The 19,943-nt window shown below is 45.9% G+C and overlaps 1 protein-coding gene across 1 annotated transcript in view; it reads left to right on the top strand.

Annotated features, from left to right (window-relative positions):
* PLBD2 (phospholipase B domain containing 2) overlaps positions 1 to 17,085 on the top strand; it is a 59,020-nt gene extending 41,935 nt beyond the window's left edge. The window contains exons 8-12 of the mRNA XM_030218835.1: positions 906 to 1,001; positions 4,874 to 4,945; positions 6,065 to 6,217; positions 10,443 to 10,605; positions 15,245 to 17,085. Coding sequence (XP_030074695.1) covers positions 906 to 1,001; positions 4,874 to 4,945; positions 6,065 to 6,217; positions 10,443 to 10,605; positions 15,245 to 15,412 — 652 coding nt within the window. The 3' untranslated portion in view covers positions 15,413 to 17,085. The remainder of the gene's footprint in view (positions 1 to 905; positions 1,002 to 4,873; positions 4,946 to 6,064; positions 6,218 to 10,442; positions 10,606 to 15,244) is intronic.
* The last annotated feature ends 2,858 nt before the right edge of the window (positions 17,086 to 19,943 follow it).

Genomic DNA, 19,943 nt, shown 5'->3' with positions numbered 1-19,943 from the left:
CTTATTTATGGCATTTTATCCCACATTAAACATGAATTAGGGTGTTTTGTGGCTTTACATGAGAATTGTGATGATATGATCCCTTGTTTCATATTGTTGACGGTCTGCATTTTCCGTATGGGTGGTATATTGGTGTATTAGGTCTGCCCATTGTAATATTTATGGTACAGTAAGGTTCTGAGTGTGTTTTTGCACAAAGTTGTGCATAGTGTTTTGCAGTTGAGCGATTGTGGTTAGTATATGCTTTGAGCAACCACTTTATTGTTTGACATATGATACATATGTAAATATCTAAATTTAATAAAAGGTATTAATTGTGACTTTTTATTTATTTATTTTTTCTGTGTGTTATCAGACAATTATGGATTTAAACTCCACCCCTGGCCCCACCCCTAACCCCGCCCCCTTTAGCCTCCCCAAACAGTTGGGCCACCGACCGCCTATGCCTGCCAGTCAGGTTTTCAGGATATCCACAAGGAATATTCATGAGAGAGATTTGCATCTCACTGCCTCCACTACATGCAAATTTCTCTCATGAATATTCATTGTAGGTATCCTGAAAAGCTGACTGGCTAGGGTGCCTCCAGGACCAGGTTTGGGAACCGGTGGTTTAGCCTGTTCCCCGAAGACCAGTAATTTCATTTTAAGTTGAATCTTCGGTGGTAGACTATTCCTAAGATGAGGCACAGTTTACAAGGCGTCTAGCATAGCTGAGCTTCTAGAAAAGGTTTGAAGATGTTCCCCTTTGGCGTCTGGTCAGTCAGTGCCTGCAGTGGTTGAAACCCACCCTTGCTGCCGGTCAGTTGGTGCTGGACTGCCTTAGTCACCCTCCTCTCTGTGCTGTGGATGAATCATTGTCCGGAGTGTCTGATAACCCCACCTCACCCTTTCATGTACTCTCACAGGTACAATAACCAGTGGATGATCGTGGATTATAATTATTTCCATCCTGGTGAAGGCAGCGTTCAGCAGAACCTCCTGACGGTGCTGGAGCAAATCCCGTAAGTCGCAAAGAAGGGACATAAATAATAATGTGAGCAGCACGAGGCACTGAAGTCTGCTAGAAGCAGGGAGCAGGCGTTTCAGGTCACTGTGGGGACCCAGCTCACGCAGCACTAAATAGATTGAAGGGGACTGTCCTTCTTTGTTTATTTTGTACAGCGCTGCGTAACCCTAGTAGCGCTCTAGAAATGTTAAGTAGTAGTAGGTTTCTCCCGTTTTATGCCTCTGGGAAAAATGTTGAGCACCTCTGGCTCATGATTTGTCTGTGCTGGGTGCTGACAATAAGAGGTTGGAGGTGCAAGCGAGTGGGGGAGGGGGAGCAGTCCAGGGGCGTATCTGGACTCTGGCAGTAGGGGGGGCCAGAGCCAGAGGGAGGGGGCACATTATAGCCCCCCCCCCGGCGCCACCGATTTCCCCCCCCCGCCATTTCCGGACCCCCCCGCCACTGCCAGACCCCCCCCCCTCGCCACCAATGACACTCTCCACCCCCTCCCGCCGCCGCCAACCCTCCCCCGCTGCTGTCACTTACCTTTGCTGGCGGGGGACCCCAACCCCCCGCCAGCCGAGGTCCTCTCTTCCATGCAGGCTGCAAGTTGCAATGCTTCCTGTTCTTCTGAGTCTGACGTCCTGCACATACAACGCGCAGGACGTCAGACTGAGTTCCAAATTCTGAGTCTGACGTCCTGCAACTTGCATCCAGCGCGGAAGAGAGGACTTCGGCTGGCGGGGGCTTGGGGTCCCCCGCCAGCAAAGATCGGCGACGGGTTGGTGGCGGGCGTGCGGGAGGGAGGGGGAGGTGGAGAGGGTCGATGGTAGGGGGTCCAGGGCGAAATCTGCGGGGGCCCAGGCCCCTGTGGCCCCACGCAGATACACCCCTGGAGCAGTCCCTTAATGATGCTTCTTGCTTTATGGGGTAATTAGCTGTTCCCTGTGCTGCCAGGGGTGGTGGCAGATGCCTGTTGCTAAGGGAACAGAGGGGGGTGGGGAAGACGTATAGTTTCAATTAAAAAAAAAATTAAGTTTATTACAACAGGTTGACTCAACACAGCCGTGTTTCGGCGCCCTAGCGCCTTCTTCAGGAGTCTTCCAAAGGTTTATCGGGTACTTAGATGGTTAAAACACCAGAAAACAATGCACATAGGAATTCACAATTCTTTCTTTCCACAAGAACGGTGGCGGTGCACCACGTAGCGAGCGTGATCGTAGTTACACGTCCATGCTCGCTACATGGTGCACCGCCGCCGTTCTTGTGGAAAGAAAGAATTGTGAAGAAGGCGCTACGGCGCTGAAACAAGGCTGTGTTGAGTCAACCTGTTGTAATAAACTTTTTTTTTTTTTTAGATTGTGAGCTCTATTGAGCAGGGACTGTCTCTCTGTGTCAGGTGTTCAGCGCTGCGTGTGTCTGGTAGCGCTATACAAATGTTAATAATAATAATAATTTTTGAATTGAAACTATACGTCTTCCCCATTGTTTGCTAAGAGCCTATCTTCCCCACCCCCACCCCCCCTCTGTTCCCTTTTAATTGTTTCGTGGGGATTAAGTGCACCTCCACACTTTGTATGGTACCCCCATACCTAGTGCAGTATCTTTTTGGATTGAGATGCCCGTTGCTGCCAGGGGGTGAGCAGTGGTATTTTGCTAGTTGGTGATGCTTTGTGCTGCCAGGAAATGATTGTTAGTAGCAGTTGTTGCCAGGGGTTGACGATGGGAGTGGTAAGTCCATAGACCATTATTAAATTGACTTGTGGAAAAGCCATTGCTTAGTTATTGTTATTATTTGTTACATTTGTATCCCACATTTTCCCACCTTTATGCAGGCTCAATGTGGCTTACATATAACCGTTAACGGCGTTAGCCGATTCCGGTCTGAACAAATACATGGTATGAATGAATACAAAGTGATATTGTGGTAGAATGAGGTACATGTAAGGTAGGTACAGTTGGGGGAACTTAGAGAGGGAAAGGGGGGAAGAAGAGTCAGGTAATGTCCATTACGGTCTTTGGTTGCATTGTGTCGCAAGTGTCCAGGTATTTTTATGTTGGGTCGGTGGGGTATGCTCTTCTGAACAGGTCTGTCTTTAGTGCTTTCCGAAAATTTAGGTGGTCGAGCGTAGTGTTTACTGCTTTTGGCAATGAGTTCCATAGTTGTGCACTTAGGTAGGAAAAGATGGTTGCATAGGTGGATTTGTATTTGAGTCCTTTGCTGCTTGGGTAGTGGAGGTTTAGATATGGTCGTGCAGATTTTGTGGTGTTTCTGGTTGGCAGGTCGATGTGGTCTGTCATGTATCCCGGTGCCTTGCCGTAAATAATTTTTTGAGCAGTTGTGCAGATTTTGAAAGCAATGCGTTCTTTGATTGGTAACCAATGCAATTTTTCTCGGAGTGGTTTGGCGCTGTCAAACGTGTTTTTCCAAATACAAGCCTGGCTGCTGTGTTTTGGGCGGTCTGAAGTTTCTTTATGATTTGATCCTTTCATCCCGCATAGATTCCGTTACAGTAATCTGCATGGCTTAGTACCATGGACTGTACCAGGTTACGAAATATTTCCCTTGGGAAGAATGATTTCACGCGTTTGAGTTTCCACATTGAGAAAAACATTTTCTTTACGGTTGATTTTGCTTGGGTCTCTAGCGATAGGTTACAGTCGATTGTTATTCCGAGAATTTTCAGGCTGTCTGAGATAGGGAGGGTGTATCCTGGGGTGTTAATGTTTGTGGGTTTGTATGTATTGTATTGGGATGAGATGATGAGACAGTGTGTTTTTTCTGTATTGAGTTTTAGTTGGAATGCATTTGCCCATGAGTTCATGATGTTTAAGCTTAGCTTGATTTCATTGGTGATTTCCGCCAGATCGTGCTTGTAGGGGATGTATAATGTGACGTCATCAGTGTAGATAAATGGGTTAAGGCCTTGGGTGGATAGGGTCTTGGCTAGTGGAGTCATCATGAGGTTGAAAAGGATTGGTAATAGTGGTGATCCTTGCTGTACTCCGCATCCTGGTTTCCACGGTGACGATGTGTTTGTTTTTGATTTCATTTGATATGTTCTTGTGGTTAGAAAACCCTTGATCCAATTGAGAGTGCCATCACTGATTCCGAAGTATTCTAGGAGTCTTAGCAATATGTTATGGTTAACTATGTCGAACGCACTCCTTGCTCTCCCACAGCGGTTTCTGAAGGCGGAGTTCTGAGATAAGCAGCATAAAACGTTTTGTACCTTTTTGGGATCTTGCCAGGTATTTGTGACCTGGATTGGCCACTGTTGGAAACAGGATGCTGGGCTTGATGGACCTTTGGTCTGTCCCAGTGTGGCAATACTTATGTACTTGGAATTCTGAATGGAATCTTGCTACTCTTTGGCTGTCTACATGGAATGTTGCTACACTTTGAAATTGTGCATGGAATCTTGTTGTTCTTTAGAATTCTAGAATCTTGCTATTCTTTGGGGTTCTACATAGAATGTTGCTACTATTTAGATTTCTGCCAGGTATTTGTGACCTGGATTGGCCACTCTTGGAAACAGGATGCTGGGCTTGATGGACCTTTGGTCTGTCCCAGTGTGGCAATACTTATGTACTTACGACGTTGGAGAGGCAGTTATTAAGAGTTGAAATAGAGGAAGCATCAGTGACCTTGAAAATAATCTGAATATTTGCATAGCAGAAAGGGGTCAACAGCAGTTTTGAATGACAGTAAAGAGAGGGGCCAAGAAGATATTAAAGAGGGCAGGTGACAGAATGGAGCCCTGAGGGTCACCAGAGAGGAGTGGGAGGGAATCGGTAGTCTCATCGTTAAAAGAAAGATGATAAAGAGCGATCAGAGAGGTAACTTTCATCTCTTTTTCACATGGGGTTTGTTCTTGCTCTTTCCAGGGGTCTGGTGGTCGTGGCAGATAAGTCTGAAGAGCTGTACCAGCAGGGCTACTGGGCCAGCTACAACATCCCGTAAGGACAGTTCTGTTAATAATAATACTAATTCTCGCAGCGTAGTGGGCGGGGCAAAAGGATCATCACAGCTTATCTATCTTAATTGAAAAATCCTTTACTCGTACACCCAAAAAGTTCCGATTTCTGTTATGGGACATCGTCAGTTACTCCATGCTGATAAATGTCACCATGTTGCATGCTTTCACATGGTGCAAAAATCCCACCACCTCCATCGCTTTTGGGACAAAACTGAGCAAGTGCATCTGATTACAAGCAAAAGCGCTTCCCACCTCCCCCCACAGTTACTGCGGAGGAGTAGTGCTGTGGCCTGAGAACCAGGGGAACTGGGTTCAATTCCCGTTGCAGCTGCTTGTGGCTCTGGGCAAGTCACTTAACCCTCCGTTGCCCCAGGTACAAAATAAATACCTGTATATAGTATGTAATCTGCTTTGTTTGTAACCACTGAAATGTGGTATATTAAGTCCCCTCCCCTTTATAAGAACTTAGATTATTGAAGAGTGAAGAAAGGGAAATGGGACTTGATATACCGCCTTTCTGAGGTTTTTGCAACTACATTCAAAGCGGTTTACATATGTTCAGGTACTTATTTTGTACCAGGGGCAATGGAGGGTTAAGTGACTTGCCCAGAGTCTCACAAGGAGCTGCAGTGGGAATTGAACTCAGTTCCCCAGAACCAAAGTCCACTGCACTAACCACTAGGCTACTCCTCCACTCCAGGTCATCATAGCCCTGACATTAAGTAGGGAAGGGGAGCATAATACCCCCAACCCCATCTAGTGGAGGGGAGCTGGTGGGTGACAGCAAACTTGTGCATGGACGGCAGTTGAAAATTTTTAAAAAAATCTTTCAAAACACATAAGAGAGGGTGACCTAGGGATAGAGGTTCCAATATATTTTAATATTGGTCTGCATTTTTATTGCAATTTTTTTTTGTGTGTGATGTCTATTGTTTGTTTTTTTAATGAGTTGTGATGTTATTTTATGATCATGTATGCGGATTGTGTAATCTGCATAGGAATAAGTGGAATATTAATAAAGTAAACTAATCTGATGCAGAGAAATAGGGTTTCTTCTCATGCCACCTTTCCTCTCTCACTTCTCTCCTCTTCTTGTCAGCTATTTCGAGGAGATCTTTAACGCTAGTGGGATGCTGGATCTGGTGAAGCAGTACGGAGACTGGTTCACCCATGACAAGAGCCCTCGCGCCCAGATCTTCCGCCGTAACCAGACGTTGGTTCGAGACCTGGAGAGCATGGTGCGCCTCATGAGGTGAGGAGGGCTGTGGCTCAAGAAGTGAAGGAAAGGGGAGTCCAGCTTCTGAGGCAAGGAGGGGTTGAGCTCATAGGAGAAATTTCAAATTGTCTGTAGATGCGGCACCAGTTTTTCAGTTGAAGAGCGCACACAGATTTTTAAACTTTGAAACCCACTACCAGTATTTGCTGTTACTCGCATCCGCAGTTTAAGCTGGTAAGCGTCTGCTGGAAGTGTATGGGAGAAGATTTGGAAACTGTATCTCTCCACCGCCGCCCCCCCCCCCCCCCGAATGCCTTCTATAAATGTGGCTAAAAGCACGTTTGTTATGGAATGCCATATGGACCTCAACACAGGAAATGGTTCTTTAACATATAGTAACATAGTAACTGTCTCATCAGCTCGTAACCTTGGGGTCATCTTCGACTCCTCCCTCTCCTTCTCTGCACATACTCAACAGATTGCTAAAACCTGTTGTTTCTTTCTCTATAATATCAGCAAAATTCGCCCTTTCCTTTCTGAGCACACTACCAGAACCCTCATCCACGCTCTCATCATAACCTCTCGCTTAGACTATTGCAACTTGCTTCTCACAGGTCTCCCACTTAGCCATCTCTCTCCTCTTCAATCTGTTCAAAATTCTGCTGCACGACTAATATTCCGCCAGTGTCGTTATGCTCATATTAGCCCTCTCCTCAAGTCACTTCACTGGCTTCTAATCCGTTTCCGCATACAGTTCAAACTCCTCTTATTGACCTATAAGTGCATTCACTCTGCAGCTCCTCAGTACCTCTCCACTCTCATCTCTCCCTAAATTACTCCCTGGGAACTCCGTTCACTGGGTAAATCTCTCTTATCTGCACCCTTCTCCTCCACTGCTAACTCCAGACTCCGTTCCTTTTATCCTGCTGCACCATATGCCTGGAATAGACTTCCTGAGCCGGTAGGTCAAGCTCCATCTCTGGCCGTCTTCAAATCTAAGCTAAAAGCCCACCTCTTTGATGCTGCTTTTAACTCCTAACCCTTATTCACTTGTTCAGAACCCTTATTTTATCATCCTCACTTTAATATTCCCTTATCTCTTGTTTGTCTTGTTTGTCTGTCCTAATTAGATTGTAAGCTCTGTCGAGCAGGGACTGTCTCTTCATGTTCAAGTGTACAGCGCTGCGTACGTCTAGTAGCGCTATAGAAATAAGTTGTAGTAGTAAATGACGGCAGATAAAGACCTGTACAGTCCATCCAGGTGCTTTATTCACTGCTTGGACACAAAGGACCCGACACGGTCCGTGTTTCGGCGTTAGAGAACGCCTGCCTCAGGGGTCACAATGGCGTTCAAAAAAGGACACTAAGAAACAAAGTAACAGGGTAATGGGTTCACGACAAAATGCTGACCAAACACGTGAACTGTCCCGAGCAGAGCTGTTTGGTCAGCAGTTTTTCACGGACTGATTACCCTGTTACTTTGTTTCTTAGTGTCCATTTCTGAACGCTATTGTGACCCCTGATGCAAGCGTTCTCTAATGCTGAAACACGGACCGTGTCGGGTCCTTTTGTGTCCAAGTAGCGAATAAAGCATCTTTTAGAGAACCACTTCCTGTGTTGGAGGACTGTCCTTTGGCCAGCCTCTGCTCCTTTGTTCCCATGTGGACTTTCAGCCTTGTCGATATTCAAAGAGATCGACATGGCCAGTTGAGGATTTGGGGTGGTTAGATGAAAACATAGAAATATGTCGGCAGATAAAGGCCAAATGACCCATCCAGTCTGCCCATCCTCTGTAACCCCTGTTCCTAAACGATCCCACATGCTTATCCCATGCCTTTTTAAATTCTGAAACAGTCGTCGACTCCACCACCTCCACCGGGAGGCCATTCCACGCCTCCACCACCCTTTCTGTGAAATAATACTTCCTTAGGTTACTCCTAAGCCTATTCCCATTATGACATCACAATATGAGCTCTGGTTACCAGAGACTGAAACACACTAAGGGGGGAATAGCCAAGAATAGGACAATTGAGCCATTGTGACATCACTGATGAGGTTGGCTCTTAGGCATTGGTGGAATAGAAACATAGAAATATGACGGCAGATAAAGGCCATATGACCCATCCAGTCTGCCCATCCTTTGTAACCCCTAATTCTTCCTGTTCCGAAGCGATCCCACATGCTTATCCTATGCCCTTTTTCAATTCTGGAACAGTCCTCGACTCCACCACCTCCACCGGGAGGCCATTCCACGTCTCCACCACCCTTTTCTGTGAAATAATACTTGCTTAGGTTACTCCTAAGCCTATTCCCTCTTAACTTTGAACCTTTGAAAACTGACTGACTGAGCTACTCACCCAAATGTCACAAGGGCGTCAGTTATTCAAAGCAATTTAACTGACTGATTAAATTGCCTTTTTGGGGCTAGCCGCTAACTTTCGGTGGTACGTAACTGGTTAGCGCTGCTTAAAATAAACGGTTAGTGTGAAACTGATACCAGCTATTTTGTGGGCATTCCGAGGGTGGCGTTGGCACTTGGCTGGTTCAGTACCGATACTCGGCACTTAACCGGCCAGATTAACCGCATAGATAGGATCGCATAAAAGTCAGTCCCCCATAGCCACTGAAGTGCTGAATATCAGACTTAGGGCCCTGTTGACTGAGCCACGTTATAGACGGGTTAGCATCTTTAACACGTGTTAAACATGTACGTGCGTTAACCACGTGGAGTTGACCACTGCTGGCTGTGTATAGGGTCCAAGTCCCCGTGGAGTTGAACGGGTAGATGTGAAGCGTCTGTTCACGCTTTCCAAAAATACTAGGACTAGGGGGCGTGCGATGAAGCTACAATGTAGTAAATTTAAAACGAATCGGAGAAAAGTTTTCTTCACGCAACGTGTAATTAAACTCTGGAATTCTTTGCCAGAGAATGTGGTAAAGGCGGTTAGCTTAGCGGAGTTAAAAAAAAAAAGGTTTGGACGGCTTCCTAAAGGAAAAGTCCATAGACTGCTATTAAATGGACTTGGGGAAAATCCACTATTTCTGGGATAAGCAGTATAAAATGTTTTGTTACATTTTTGGGATCTTGCCAGGTATTTGTGACCTGGATTGGCCACTGTTGGAAACAGGATGCTGGGCTTGATGGACCTTTGGTGTTTCCCAGTATGGCAATACTTATTTACTTATGTACCATGTACGTGCCTACAATATCCATACAGGTTAGTCCATGCGCTAATTGTAAAAGCGTTAAAAATGCTAACGCGCCTTGATAAACACTGGAAATCCAGAAATTTCCGTGCTGGTGACTGAACATGGCCCAGCATTGAATTTCCGAGTTTTAACGCTGGCGGCGGTCAGCAAAACTGATCGCTGCTGGCTGTATATAGGGTCCAAGGTGTCTAAATTTATCCAGCCAAATTCTGAGTGGTCTTAAACTGAGGGCAAGGGCTGATTTCAGCATTAGCTGCCCTGTTTGACCGGTGACAGGTCTAAATTTAGTCCGGACAGTATCCCTTGGACTCTTTAAACGCCTCAGAAGGGACCCTCCCCTTCCCCCCCCCCCCCCCCCCCCCCCCCCCCCCCCCCCCCTTTTGCTCTCTTAACAAATATGTCCAGCAACAGCCAGGGAACAGGAGGGGAAGGGTTTAGTTTCCCCAGCTGCCAGGGGTCACGTTTCACAGCGGAAAGCTTGTGTGTGTGGGGGGGGGGGGGGGGGAGGGGAGGTAGCAAATGGTTCTTGCAGCTGGGGGTTGATCTTGTTAAGCTAAACGGTGGTGGTGGTGGTGGTGGGGGGGGGGGTTATCACTGTTGCTGGGGCAGTTTTCTCATACTTTTTAGAGCTGGGATGAGAGGAATCTTCAGATGTTTAGATATTTATTTTAAGAGGATTTAGCTGGTTCGAAACCTTATTTTCAGCATGTTAAAATTTAGGAAAGTCTTCAGCTGAAAACATAAGCACCTGGGTTCAACTGAATATTCTCCTAACAATAATTGTCTAAAATCACTTGGACGTCTTATCCACTCATTCAGTATTAAGGATGGGAAACTTCATTCAGGTTCTTTTTTACTCTGGTAAATGGCTTTGAAACTTTTGTCCTTGTAAAGAGTTAAATGGCAGGGGCTGGTGCCCAGACTGTGGGATGGAGGTGGGGGGAGGGGGAGACCAGCTTTTTATGTGAGAAAGACTTAGGCTGCTTGAAAGGAATTATAAATCAGATAAAGTAGGTGAAGTCTTTCCTAACCTGCCTGCTCTGTTCTACAGGTTCAACAACTACCTACATGACCCTCTGTCCAAATGTCAGGATTGTGACCCGCTCCAGAATGGAGAAAACTCCATTTCTGCAAGGTCGGACCTCAACCCTGCGAATGGCACCTATCCGTTTGGAGCCCTCCGCCAGAGGCAGCATGGGGGCACTGACATGAAGGTGAGCACAGGGCAGGGGGTGTCGGTGCCACGTGGAGCACACACACACAAAAAAAATAACCAAATGCAATAGAGCGAACTTCAAATAGTGGACATAAAACCTCAGAACAAAGAAGGGATCAAACAATAGACTTCAGAAACCAAATAAAGCATCAGTTTAGTTTTACATGTGTAAAATGCACCGTATCAGAAAGCTGATTAGCTGCAACTGAAACATTTACCATAAAACAAAGTGATTAGCGGATAAGCTGCTAATAATTAATCTGGTTAGAGTTTGTTGCTTGTCTGGTTTGTTTGAAGTATAATTTTGCACTAAATTGGACCCAGAACAAAGAAAAGGTTTTCATGAAGGTTTTTCTGGCAATATGATAGAAGAATGGAGGAGTAGCCTAATGGTTAGTGCAATGGACTTTGATCCTGGGGAACTGAGTTCGATTTCCACTGCTGCTCCTTGTGACTCTGGGCAAGTCACTCCATTGCCCCAGGTACAAAATAAGTACCTGAATATATGTAAACCGCTTTCAATGTAGTTGCAAAAACCTCAGAAAGGCGGTATATCAAGTCCGATTTCCCTTTCCCTATTTGAGATTCTACATGGAATGTTGCTACTATTGGAGATTCTACATGGAATGTTGCTATTCCACTAGCAACATTCCATGTAGAAGGCTGCGCAGGCTTCTGTTTCTGTGCAGGATGTCAGACTCACAGAAGCAGAAGCTTGCGTGGCCACATTGGTGATCTGCAAAGGCCGACTTCTACATGGAATGTTGCTAGTGGAATAGCAACATTCCATGTAGAATCTCCAATAGTAGCAACAGTGGAGGAGTGGTTAGGGTGGTGGACTTTGGTCCTGGGGAACTGAGTTCGATTCCCTCTTCAGGCACAGGCAGCTCCTTGTGACTCTGGGCAAGTCATTTAACCCTCCATTGCCCCATGTAAGCCACATTGAGCCTGCCATGAGTGGGAAAGCGCAGGGTACAAATGTAACAAAAATAAAATAGATACTATTGGAGATTCTACATGGAATGTTGCTACTATTGGAGATTCTACATGGAATGTTGCTATTCCATGTTAGAAGGCTGCACAGGCTTCTGTTTCTGTGAGTCTGACGTCCTGCACGTACGTGCAGGACGTCAGACTCATAGAAGCAGAAGCCTGCACGGCCACATTGGTGATCTGCAAGGGCCGACTTCTACATGGAATGTTGCTAGTGGAATAGCAACATTCCATGTAGAATCTCAAATAGTAGCAACAGTGGAGGAGTGGCCTAGTGGTTAGGGTGGTGGACTTTGGTCCTGGGGAACTGAGGAACTGAGTTCGATTCCCACCATTTCAGGCACAGGCAGCTCCTTGCGACTCTGGGCAAGTCACTTAACCCTTCATTGCCCCATGTAAGCTGCATTGAGCCTGCCATGAGTGCAGATGTTCCTAAAAATATCAGTCTGACCAATGCACAAAGGAAGTCTTGTAGCAGCCATGACAGGATGGTTATGTGACAGTGAGAGTTTGGTTCATAGGCCTCAGTTAGGCTAATGCAGGCCTTAAGCATACAAACAGGTATGGGCAGTATATACCCCTACAGCATAGGCGCCCGGTATAAGAGGCTTGGGGAGGCTAAGCCTCCCCAGCTAGAAGTGCAGCAAGGGCGGGGCGGACCGGACCGCCCCGGGTGCACCTCCCGCTGCCTTGAACATCTCCCTCCCTCCCGTGGACCGCGCGATCATTACCGCCACCCCCCGACTACTGCAATATCGCTCTCCCCCTCCGCTCCTGTCCTGTCACGTCGTCTTTGAACGTCGAGGATTCCTTCCGGTAGCAGCAGAATCGGCAATGATGTAAGCGCTGCTTTCAGCCTGCCCCGGAAGCACTCTCTGTACAGTTTCCCGCGTAGGAGGGACGCTGTCCAGAGAAGGCTAATGGGGCAGGCTGAAAGCAGCGCTTACATCATTGCCGATTCTGCTGCTACCGGAAGGAATCCTCGACGTTCAAACACATGACAGGAGCGGAGGGGGATAGCGATACCGAACTAGTCTGGGGGGGGGGGGGGGGGGAGACGATGCATCATGCCAGCCAGCTGCCAGACCAAAGGGAAAGGGGGTGGAGATAGGAGGATGTGAGGTGCCACATCTAAGGGGAAGAGGGAGGAAGGAAAGCAATGGCAGGGAATAGGAAAAGGGGGGGTGGAGAAAGGAGTGAGAGTGTTGGGAGCAAGAAGGGGAGGGAAGAGAAAGGTGGGATGCATGAGGACGCTGGAGGAGAGAGAGAGAAAGTGGAAAAGTGCAGTAGGAGAGCCAGGGACATGCAAAAGAGCAGGAGAGAGTCAGAGAGAGATGGGGAGAGAAAGAGGGGACATGGAAGAGAGCAGGGGAGGGCCAGAGAGAGAGATGGGGAGAGAAAGAGGGGACATGGAAGAGAGCATGGGAGAGCCAGAGAGAGATGGGGAGCGAAAAAGGGGACATGGAAGAGAGCAGGGGAGAGCCAGAGAGAGATGGGGAGAGAAAGAGGGGACATGGAAGAGAGCAGGGGAGAGCCAGAGAGAGATGGGGAGAGAAAGAGGGGACATGGAAGAGAGCATGGGAGAGCCAGAGAGAAGATGCTGGATGGAAGAGGAGAGAGAGAGATTAGTGGAAAGATGGGGGGGGGGGGGGGGGGGGGGGGGGGGGGGGGGGGAGAGAGAAGCTGCTGGGGAGAAACTGGGGGAGACCCTAGCTGTCAGATGGAGAAATGCTGAATGAAAGGAGGGAGTAAGAGGGAAAATGCTGGAAGGAGGGGGCAGAAAGAGGGAAGACACTGGACGTAAGGGTAGGGAGGTAAAGAGGAAAGACACTGGAAGGATGGGGATAGAGAGGACATGCTGAATGGAAAAGGGTCGAGAGAGAGAGAACTGTTTAGAAGGAAGGGGAGATAGAGGGAGACAATGGATGGAAGGAGAGGGAGACAATAGACGGAAGGATTGGGAGAGGGTAATGGGTAGAAGGATGGAGAGAGAAAGAGGGATGATACTGGATGGAAGGGTAGAAGAGAAAGACATGGATGGATGGAGGGGAGGGAAGAGAGGAGAAATGTTGGACAAGGATGGAAGGAAGGAAAGACAAAGGAAGGAGATGCACACGGATGGAGTGGAAGGGAGAGAGGAGAAATGCTGGACATGGATGGAGGGGAGGAAAGACAGAGGAAGTTCATGCACATGGATGGAGGGGGGACATGCTGGATTTGGGTGGAGGGGAAATTGCTGAATTTAAGGGCTGGATTGGAACACTTTGAGGGCAGATGCTGAAACTGGAGAAAGGATAGGGACAAGGCAAAAGATGGTAGACAGGACGCATAAGGACACAGGAGGATGGTGGACATGTTGAGAGAAAAAATATCAAATGGAAAGAAGACACTGGGACCAAAGAATAGAAAAACTAAATGATCAGACAACAAAGGTAGAAAAAAGTATTTTACTCAGAATTTATTAACTGGAATATGTCAGCTTTTGGAAATATGCATCTGTGATATTTTGCATGTAAGTTTCAATTTTTCTAGTATTGCTGCATGTTGAGTCTGACTTCTTGAGGTAACTTTCCAGTTTTGCCTTCATATCTGTTGTGTCATGTGTTTTTCATGTATAATCAAGGTGCAGTATTCTACTAGTGTGTAGTATTTACAGCCCTTTTTTTGTTGTTGTTTCAATAGGTTATGTACTGGTGTTTTAGAGCCCGGTGTAATTACAGTGCTACCTTTCCACGCATAAGGTTGTAGCTCGTTCTGTCCTTGGAATTAGTGCTGTTATGGTTTGCTAAGGTTATGAGTGTGTTTTTGCACAGGTTTGTGTATAGTGTTTTGCAGTGGAGAGATTGTGTATTAGCATTACTGAGGTGGCACCAAAACATCGGAAAGGGTTTTAGAGCCTAAATCATGACACACTACCTCTTGAAAGATCTACATATAGTTGTTAATAAAAGGAGCTCATTGTGAACACTATCCACCCTAAAAGGGTGTTTTGTGGCTCTACATGAGAATTGTGATATTATGATCCCTTGTTTCATATTGTTGACGGTCTGCATTTTCTATATGGGTGGTATATTGGTGTATTAGGGTCTGCCTAGTGTTATGGTACAGTAAGGTTCTGAGTGTGTTCTTGCACAAATTTGTGCATACTGTTTTGCAGTTGAGCGATTGTGGTTAGTATATGCTTTGAGCAACCACTTTATTCTTTGACATATGATACATATCTAATATCTAAATTTAATAAAAGGTATTGTGACTATTTTATTTTTACTTATTTTTTTCTGCGTTAATTGTGGCTATAAGCCCCACCCATGACTCCACCCCTAACCCCGCCCCCTTTAGCCTCCCCAAACAGTTGGGCCACCGACCGCCTATGCCCTACAGGGTGTGTCCAGATGTTTAAAAATTACCCTAGTTGGGTTCAGGTATTTATTTTGTACCTGGGGCAGTGGAGGGTTAAGTAACTTGCCCAGAGTCAGAAGGAGTTGCAGTGGGAAATAAATAAATAAAATACCTTTAATTGTGCGATTAATCACAATTAAAAACTGTAATTGGAATGTATCCCTAGTTTTTGCAACACTTCCTTTTGCATAGCTCCTCAGTCTACGCTCACCTTTTTTCTTTCTTCCTTCCTTACATATTTCTAGGTCACATCCTCTAAGCTGTTTCCAGACTATGGCATGGTTGTTGCTAGTGGTCCAACCTGGGATGAAGTCCCCCCATTTCAGTGGAGCACCTCCCCGTTTAGCAGCCTAGTGCACATGGGACACCCTGACCTCTGGAAGTTCTCACCCATCAAGGTCCTGTGGGACTGAGACCGAGATGTTGGTGACACAAATTCCGCTGTTCCCATTGCTGTTAAGAGAACAAATGCTCGGACTGGCTGGAGGCTGTGAGGAACCGGGTTGCGCAGCCGCATCCCACCCAGTCATTTCACAGACAGGAAGGAAGCTCTGGGGCCTGGATTGCGGAACTTTCTGGCTCTTTACCGTTGTCATTAACCCTCAAGCGTGAGAAGCTGTAAAACCTGGTCTGGAAGCAATAATATGGGACAGGGTGTCGGGAGGGAAATGGGAACCGTGGACCCCAGGCCTACATTCATTTTTTTTGTGCCTTCAGCCACCCCATAAGAACCTCATGAACTTGAACACGTTCTGAAGCTATTAGTAGACAAAGCAAAATGTTAATCTTCTCCAAAAAATGGAAGTTAGGTGAGTCTTCAGAAGATTCCCATGTCGTTCAAGACCATCAGTGATGAGAGAGCTTGCCTTTTAATGCATAGTAACCACTCGGACTCAGCCGGGCATGGAGATGTAAGGAGTGGAAGCCCAGCGGCTGCCCCTGTGACCTTCTACAGAAGTTGGGGGTTTCTCATTACTGCAGCTGGTATCTGCTTACATTAATACCTACAGTAATGTATTGTCACAGCCGGGTCTGTAGAAACAAAATCCCACAGCTCTGTTTAGCTTCTATTTTTGGGTCGGTCTGTCTGTGATACAGATGCCACACTGGGTGGAGGGGAATTAGCAGCGGGTAAGCAGGCAAAACCAAAATGCGGATTGTAGTAGGGAGAGCCATTGATGGAGGACTGGGTGGGGGAGAGAGAGAGAGGGGGAAGGAGAGAAGGGAATTGAGGAGTGGGGCAACGTTTTGGGTGGAGGCAGTAGAGTGAGGAGCCTACAAGGGGGGAGGGGAGGAAGTACATCACTCCTACCCCCGCCCCCAAAACGCATACACACATGAAGCTTTTGGAACAAGCGCATGCAAGGCACGGAGTCCTGCAAAGCTGTTGTTTTAAGTTGCTATGCAATTCTAGTCTTCCTGTGCCCGATATTTAAAACGGTTTTCTCCTGTCCGGGACAAACCAGGCATTTTCAATGGTACTTAAGTTTGTTCTGCTGAAAACGCCTGCCTGAAACCAGTTTATTTTGTGGGCAATCCTGGGGGTGGAGTCAGCACCTAACTAGTTAAGATAACTACGTAAATAGGATCGCATGAAACGGAGGGCTATCTTAATGTGATTTTTTTTTTCATAGCCAGTTAAGTGCCAAAGATCGCATTTAACCGGCTATGTTGTCACTGGCTCCATAGACCCGGAAATTCAATGTTGAAAGCCATGTCCGTGCTCCGGCACTGAATTTCTGGGGATAACGCAGGTGGTGGTCGGCAAGTATAGTTCTCCCTTCCCCCAACCAGCCTAAAGAGCAGAAAATGATGAGTTTGAATTGAAGCTACTGAGCCTGGGCAGCTGTCCACTGAGCCGTGTGGCTCTTCTGCGTTGTGTTCCCGTCACCGAAGTGCTCTTGTGCTTAGTCTCACCACAAGAAACAGACCTGTAGTGGGGCGAAGATGGGCAGCAGCTCTGTCCCACCTGCGACTGCTTTTAAATTTAGTTTTCTGCCTATTTAAGGGTAGCATTAATTAGGCAGGACTGATATTTAAGAATCATTTATAAATAATAATAAAAAGTTAAAACTTTTGGCATTTTTCTGCCCTGTCCTTTTCTACATACTCTTACGTTAGGCTAAACCATGCACAGGATTTTAGGTTCTTTTTGGTAGGGGGCAAAGATTAATCCTCAAGGCTCTTTAATGGGAAAATTTCTCACCTTGCTTCTTGAGGTATTGGAGAGGCTTTTCGCACAGTTGCTCAGAGATTTGATTCTGAAGGAAATGACAAAGTACCTCATGAAAGACTCCTGAGGAAATTAGAAAGCCATAGGGTAGGAAGAAGTGTCCTTTTGTGGTTTAAAAACTGGTTAAAAGTTAGAAAACAGAGAGTACAGTTAAATGATCAGTATTCTTAATGGAGAAGGGTAGATAGTGGGGTTCTGCAGGGGTCTGTGCTGGGACCGCTGCTTTTTAACATATTTATAAATGATCTAGAGATGGGAATTAAATTTGCTGATAACGCAAAGTTATTTAAAGTTGTTACATTGCAAGAGGATTGTGAAAAAGTGCAAGAGGACCTTACGAGACTGGGAGACTGGGCATCCGAATGGCAGATGACGTTTAATGTGAACAAGTGCAAAGTGATGCATGTGGGAAAGAGGAACCCAAACTATAGCTACGTGATGCAAGGTTCCAGGATAGGAGTCACCAGGAAAAGGATTTAGGTGTCATTGTTAATGATATGTTGAAACCTTCTGCTCAGTGTGTGGTGGCAGCTAAGAAAGCAAATAGAATGTTAGGTATTATTAGGAAAGGAATGGAAAGCAAAAATGTGATTTTTATAATGCCGCTGTATCGCTCCATGGTGTGACCACACCTCGAATACGGAGTACAGTTCTGGTCAACTCATCTCAAAAAAGATTTAGCGGAATTTAGAAAAGGTACAGAGAAGGGCGATGAAAATGATAAAGTGGATGGGACGACTTCTCTATGAGGAAAGGCTAAAGCTGCTAGGGCTCTTCAGCTTGGAGAAAAGACGGCTGAAGTGAGGTATGATCTAGGTCTAAAGACGTTAAGAGTTCTCGGTGTTAGGCTCATAAATCTAGGACAGGCCTAAATTTATAAGTATAATGTTTCAGCTGAGATGAATTTTCAGCAGAAAATAAGAACTGGCTACCTTTCGACTATCGGGCTTTCTGCTTATAAATTTAAGCCTGCCATTCATTTGACGAGATTTATGAGCCTAGTGGTGAAAAACAGTGCAAATCTCTTGCCCTTTTTCTGCCGCTCTAGATCTAGCCACTTTTTATGCTCATAAATTTAGGAGTTTAGGGGTAGAGTTCTATTGTGAGCCCTCCTGGGACAGAGAAATATCCAGAGTACCTGAATGTAACTCATCTTGAGCTACTACTGATAAAAGGTGTGAGCAAAATCTAAATAAATAAATAGCAAGATTCTAGAATCCTAAAGAGTAGCAACATTCCATGTAGAACCCCAAAGAATAAGAGTGGAGGAGTGGCCTAGTGGTTAGAGCACCGGTCTTGCAACCCAGAAGTGGCCAGTTCAAATCCCACTGCTGCTCCTTGTGTATCTTGGGCAAGTCACTTAACCCTCCATTGCGTCAGGTACAAACTTAGATTGTGAGCCCTCCTGGGACAGAGAAATACCCAGAGTACCTGAATGTAACTCCCCTTGAGCTACTACTGAAAAAGGTGTGAGCAAAATCTAAATAGATGGAATGTTGCTACTATTGAAGATTCTACAGGGAATGTTTCTACTATTTGAGATTCTATATGGAATGTTGCTACTATTTGAGATTCTGTTGCTACTATTTGCTATTCTACACAGAATGTTGCTAGTGGAGGAGTGGCCTAGTGGATAGAGCACCAGTCTTGCAATCTAGAGGTGGCTGGTTGAAATCCCACCACTGCTCCTTGTGATCTTGGGCAAGTCACTTAACCCTCCATTACCTCAGGTACAAACTTAGATTGGGAGCCCTCCTGAGACAGAGAAATATCCAGAGTACCTGAATGTAACTCACCTTGAGCTACTACTGAAGAAGGTGTGAGCAAAATCTAAATAAATAATAAATATATATGGCACCTGAAAAATCCATGAAAAAAATTGCACCTTGGCGTATTATCTAAAGTATGCCTAAATTTTATAGACTAGACTTAGATTTCTGCGCAGCATACTCGCCACATGACTAAATTTGGTTGCATCCATTTAGGCCACGTTTTACTTGGTGTAAATCTCGACGCGGAAGTTAGGCACAGGTCGGGTGTATTCTATAATAATCGCATAGATTTTAGAAACACCTACCCCCTGCCTGTGGCCACACACCCCTTCAACTACGTAACTTAGAATTTAGGCGAACCATGTTACTTAGCGAGTTGTGCCTGTAAATCTCTGCCAATTGTTTCTTATAATTGCTTGTTAATATACAATTAACAGCGCTGATTGGCTAGTTAACCAATTAAGTTATGCACATTGTTATAGAATACGCTTCAGTTTCCGTGCGGATTTTCAGGCACCGTATATAGAATGTGGGGGTTAGTGCATTTTTCAGTATAAATTTAGCCATTCAGCCCTAGTAAAGTTTCAGAGGCCGATTTCGGAGTATAACTTGGCTGGGAGGTAGACTATTACCTACTACTACTTAACATTTCTATAGCGCTACTAGATGTACACATTATATGCAGGTACTTTTTCTGTCACTAGAGGGCTCACAATCTGTTTTTTTGTACCTGGGGCAATGGCGGGTTAAGGGGCCCTTTTACTAAGCTGCGTAGGTGCCTGCACACGCCCAACGCGCGTCAATTTTGAGTTACCACCCGGCTACCGCGTGGCCCTTGTAGTAATTTCATTTTTGACGCGTGCCCGCTACGTGCACCGGAAAATATTTTTATTTTCTGGCGCGTGGGCTGTAATAGGCATTTTACGTGTGTAGACCATT

This window comes from Microcaecilia unicolor, chromosome 11 (genome assembly GCF_901765095.1).
Source record: "Microcaecilia unicolor chromosome 11, aMicUni1.1, whole genome shotgun sequence".
NCBI lineage: Eukaryota > Metazoa > Chordata > Amphibia > Gymnophiona > Siphonopidae > Microcaecilia > Microcaecilia unicolor.
The sequence above is the reverse complement of the archived record's forward strand: the minus strand, read 5'-3'. Positions and strand labels throughout refer to the sequence as shown.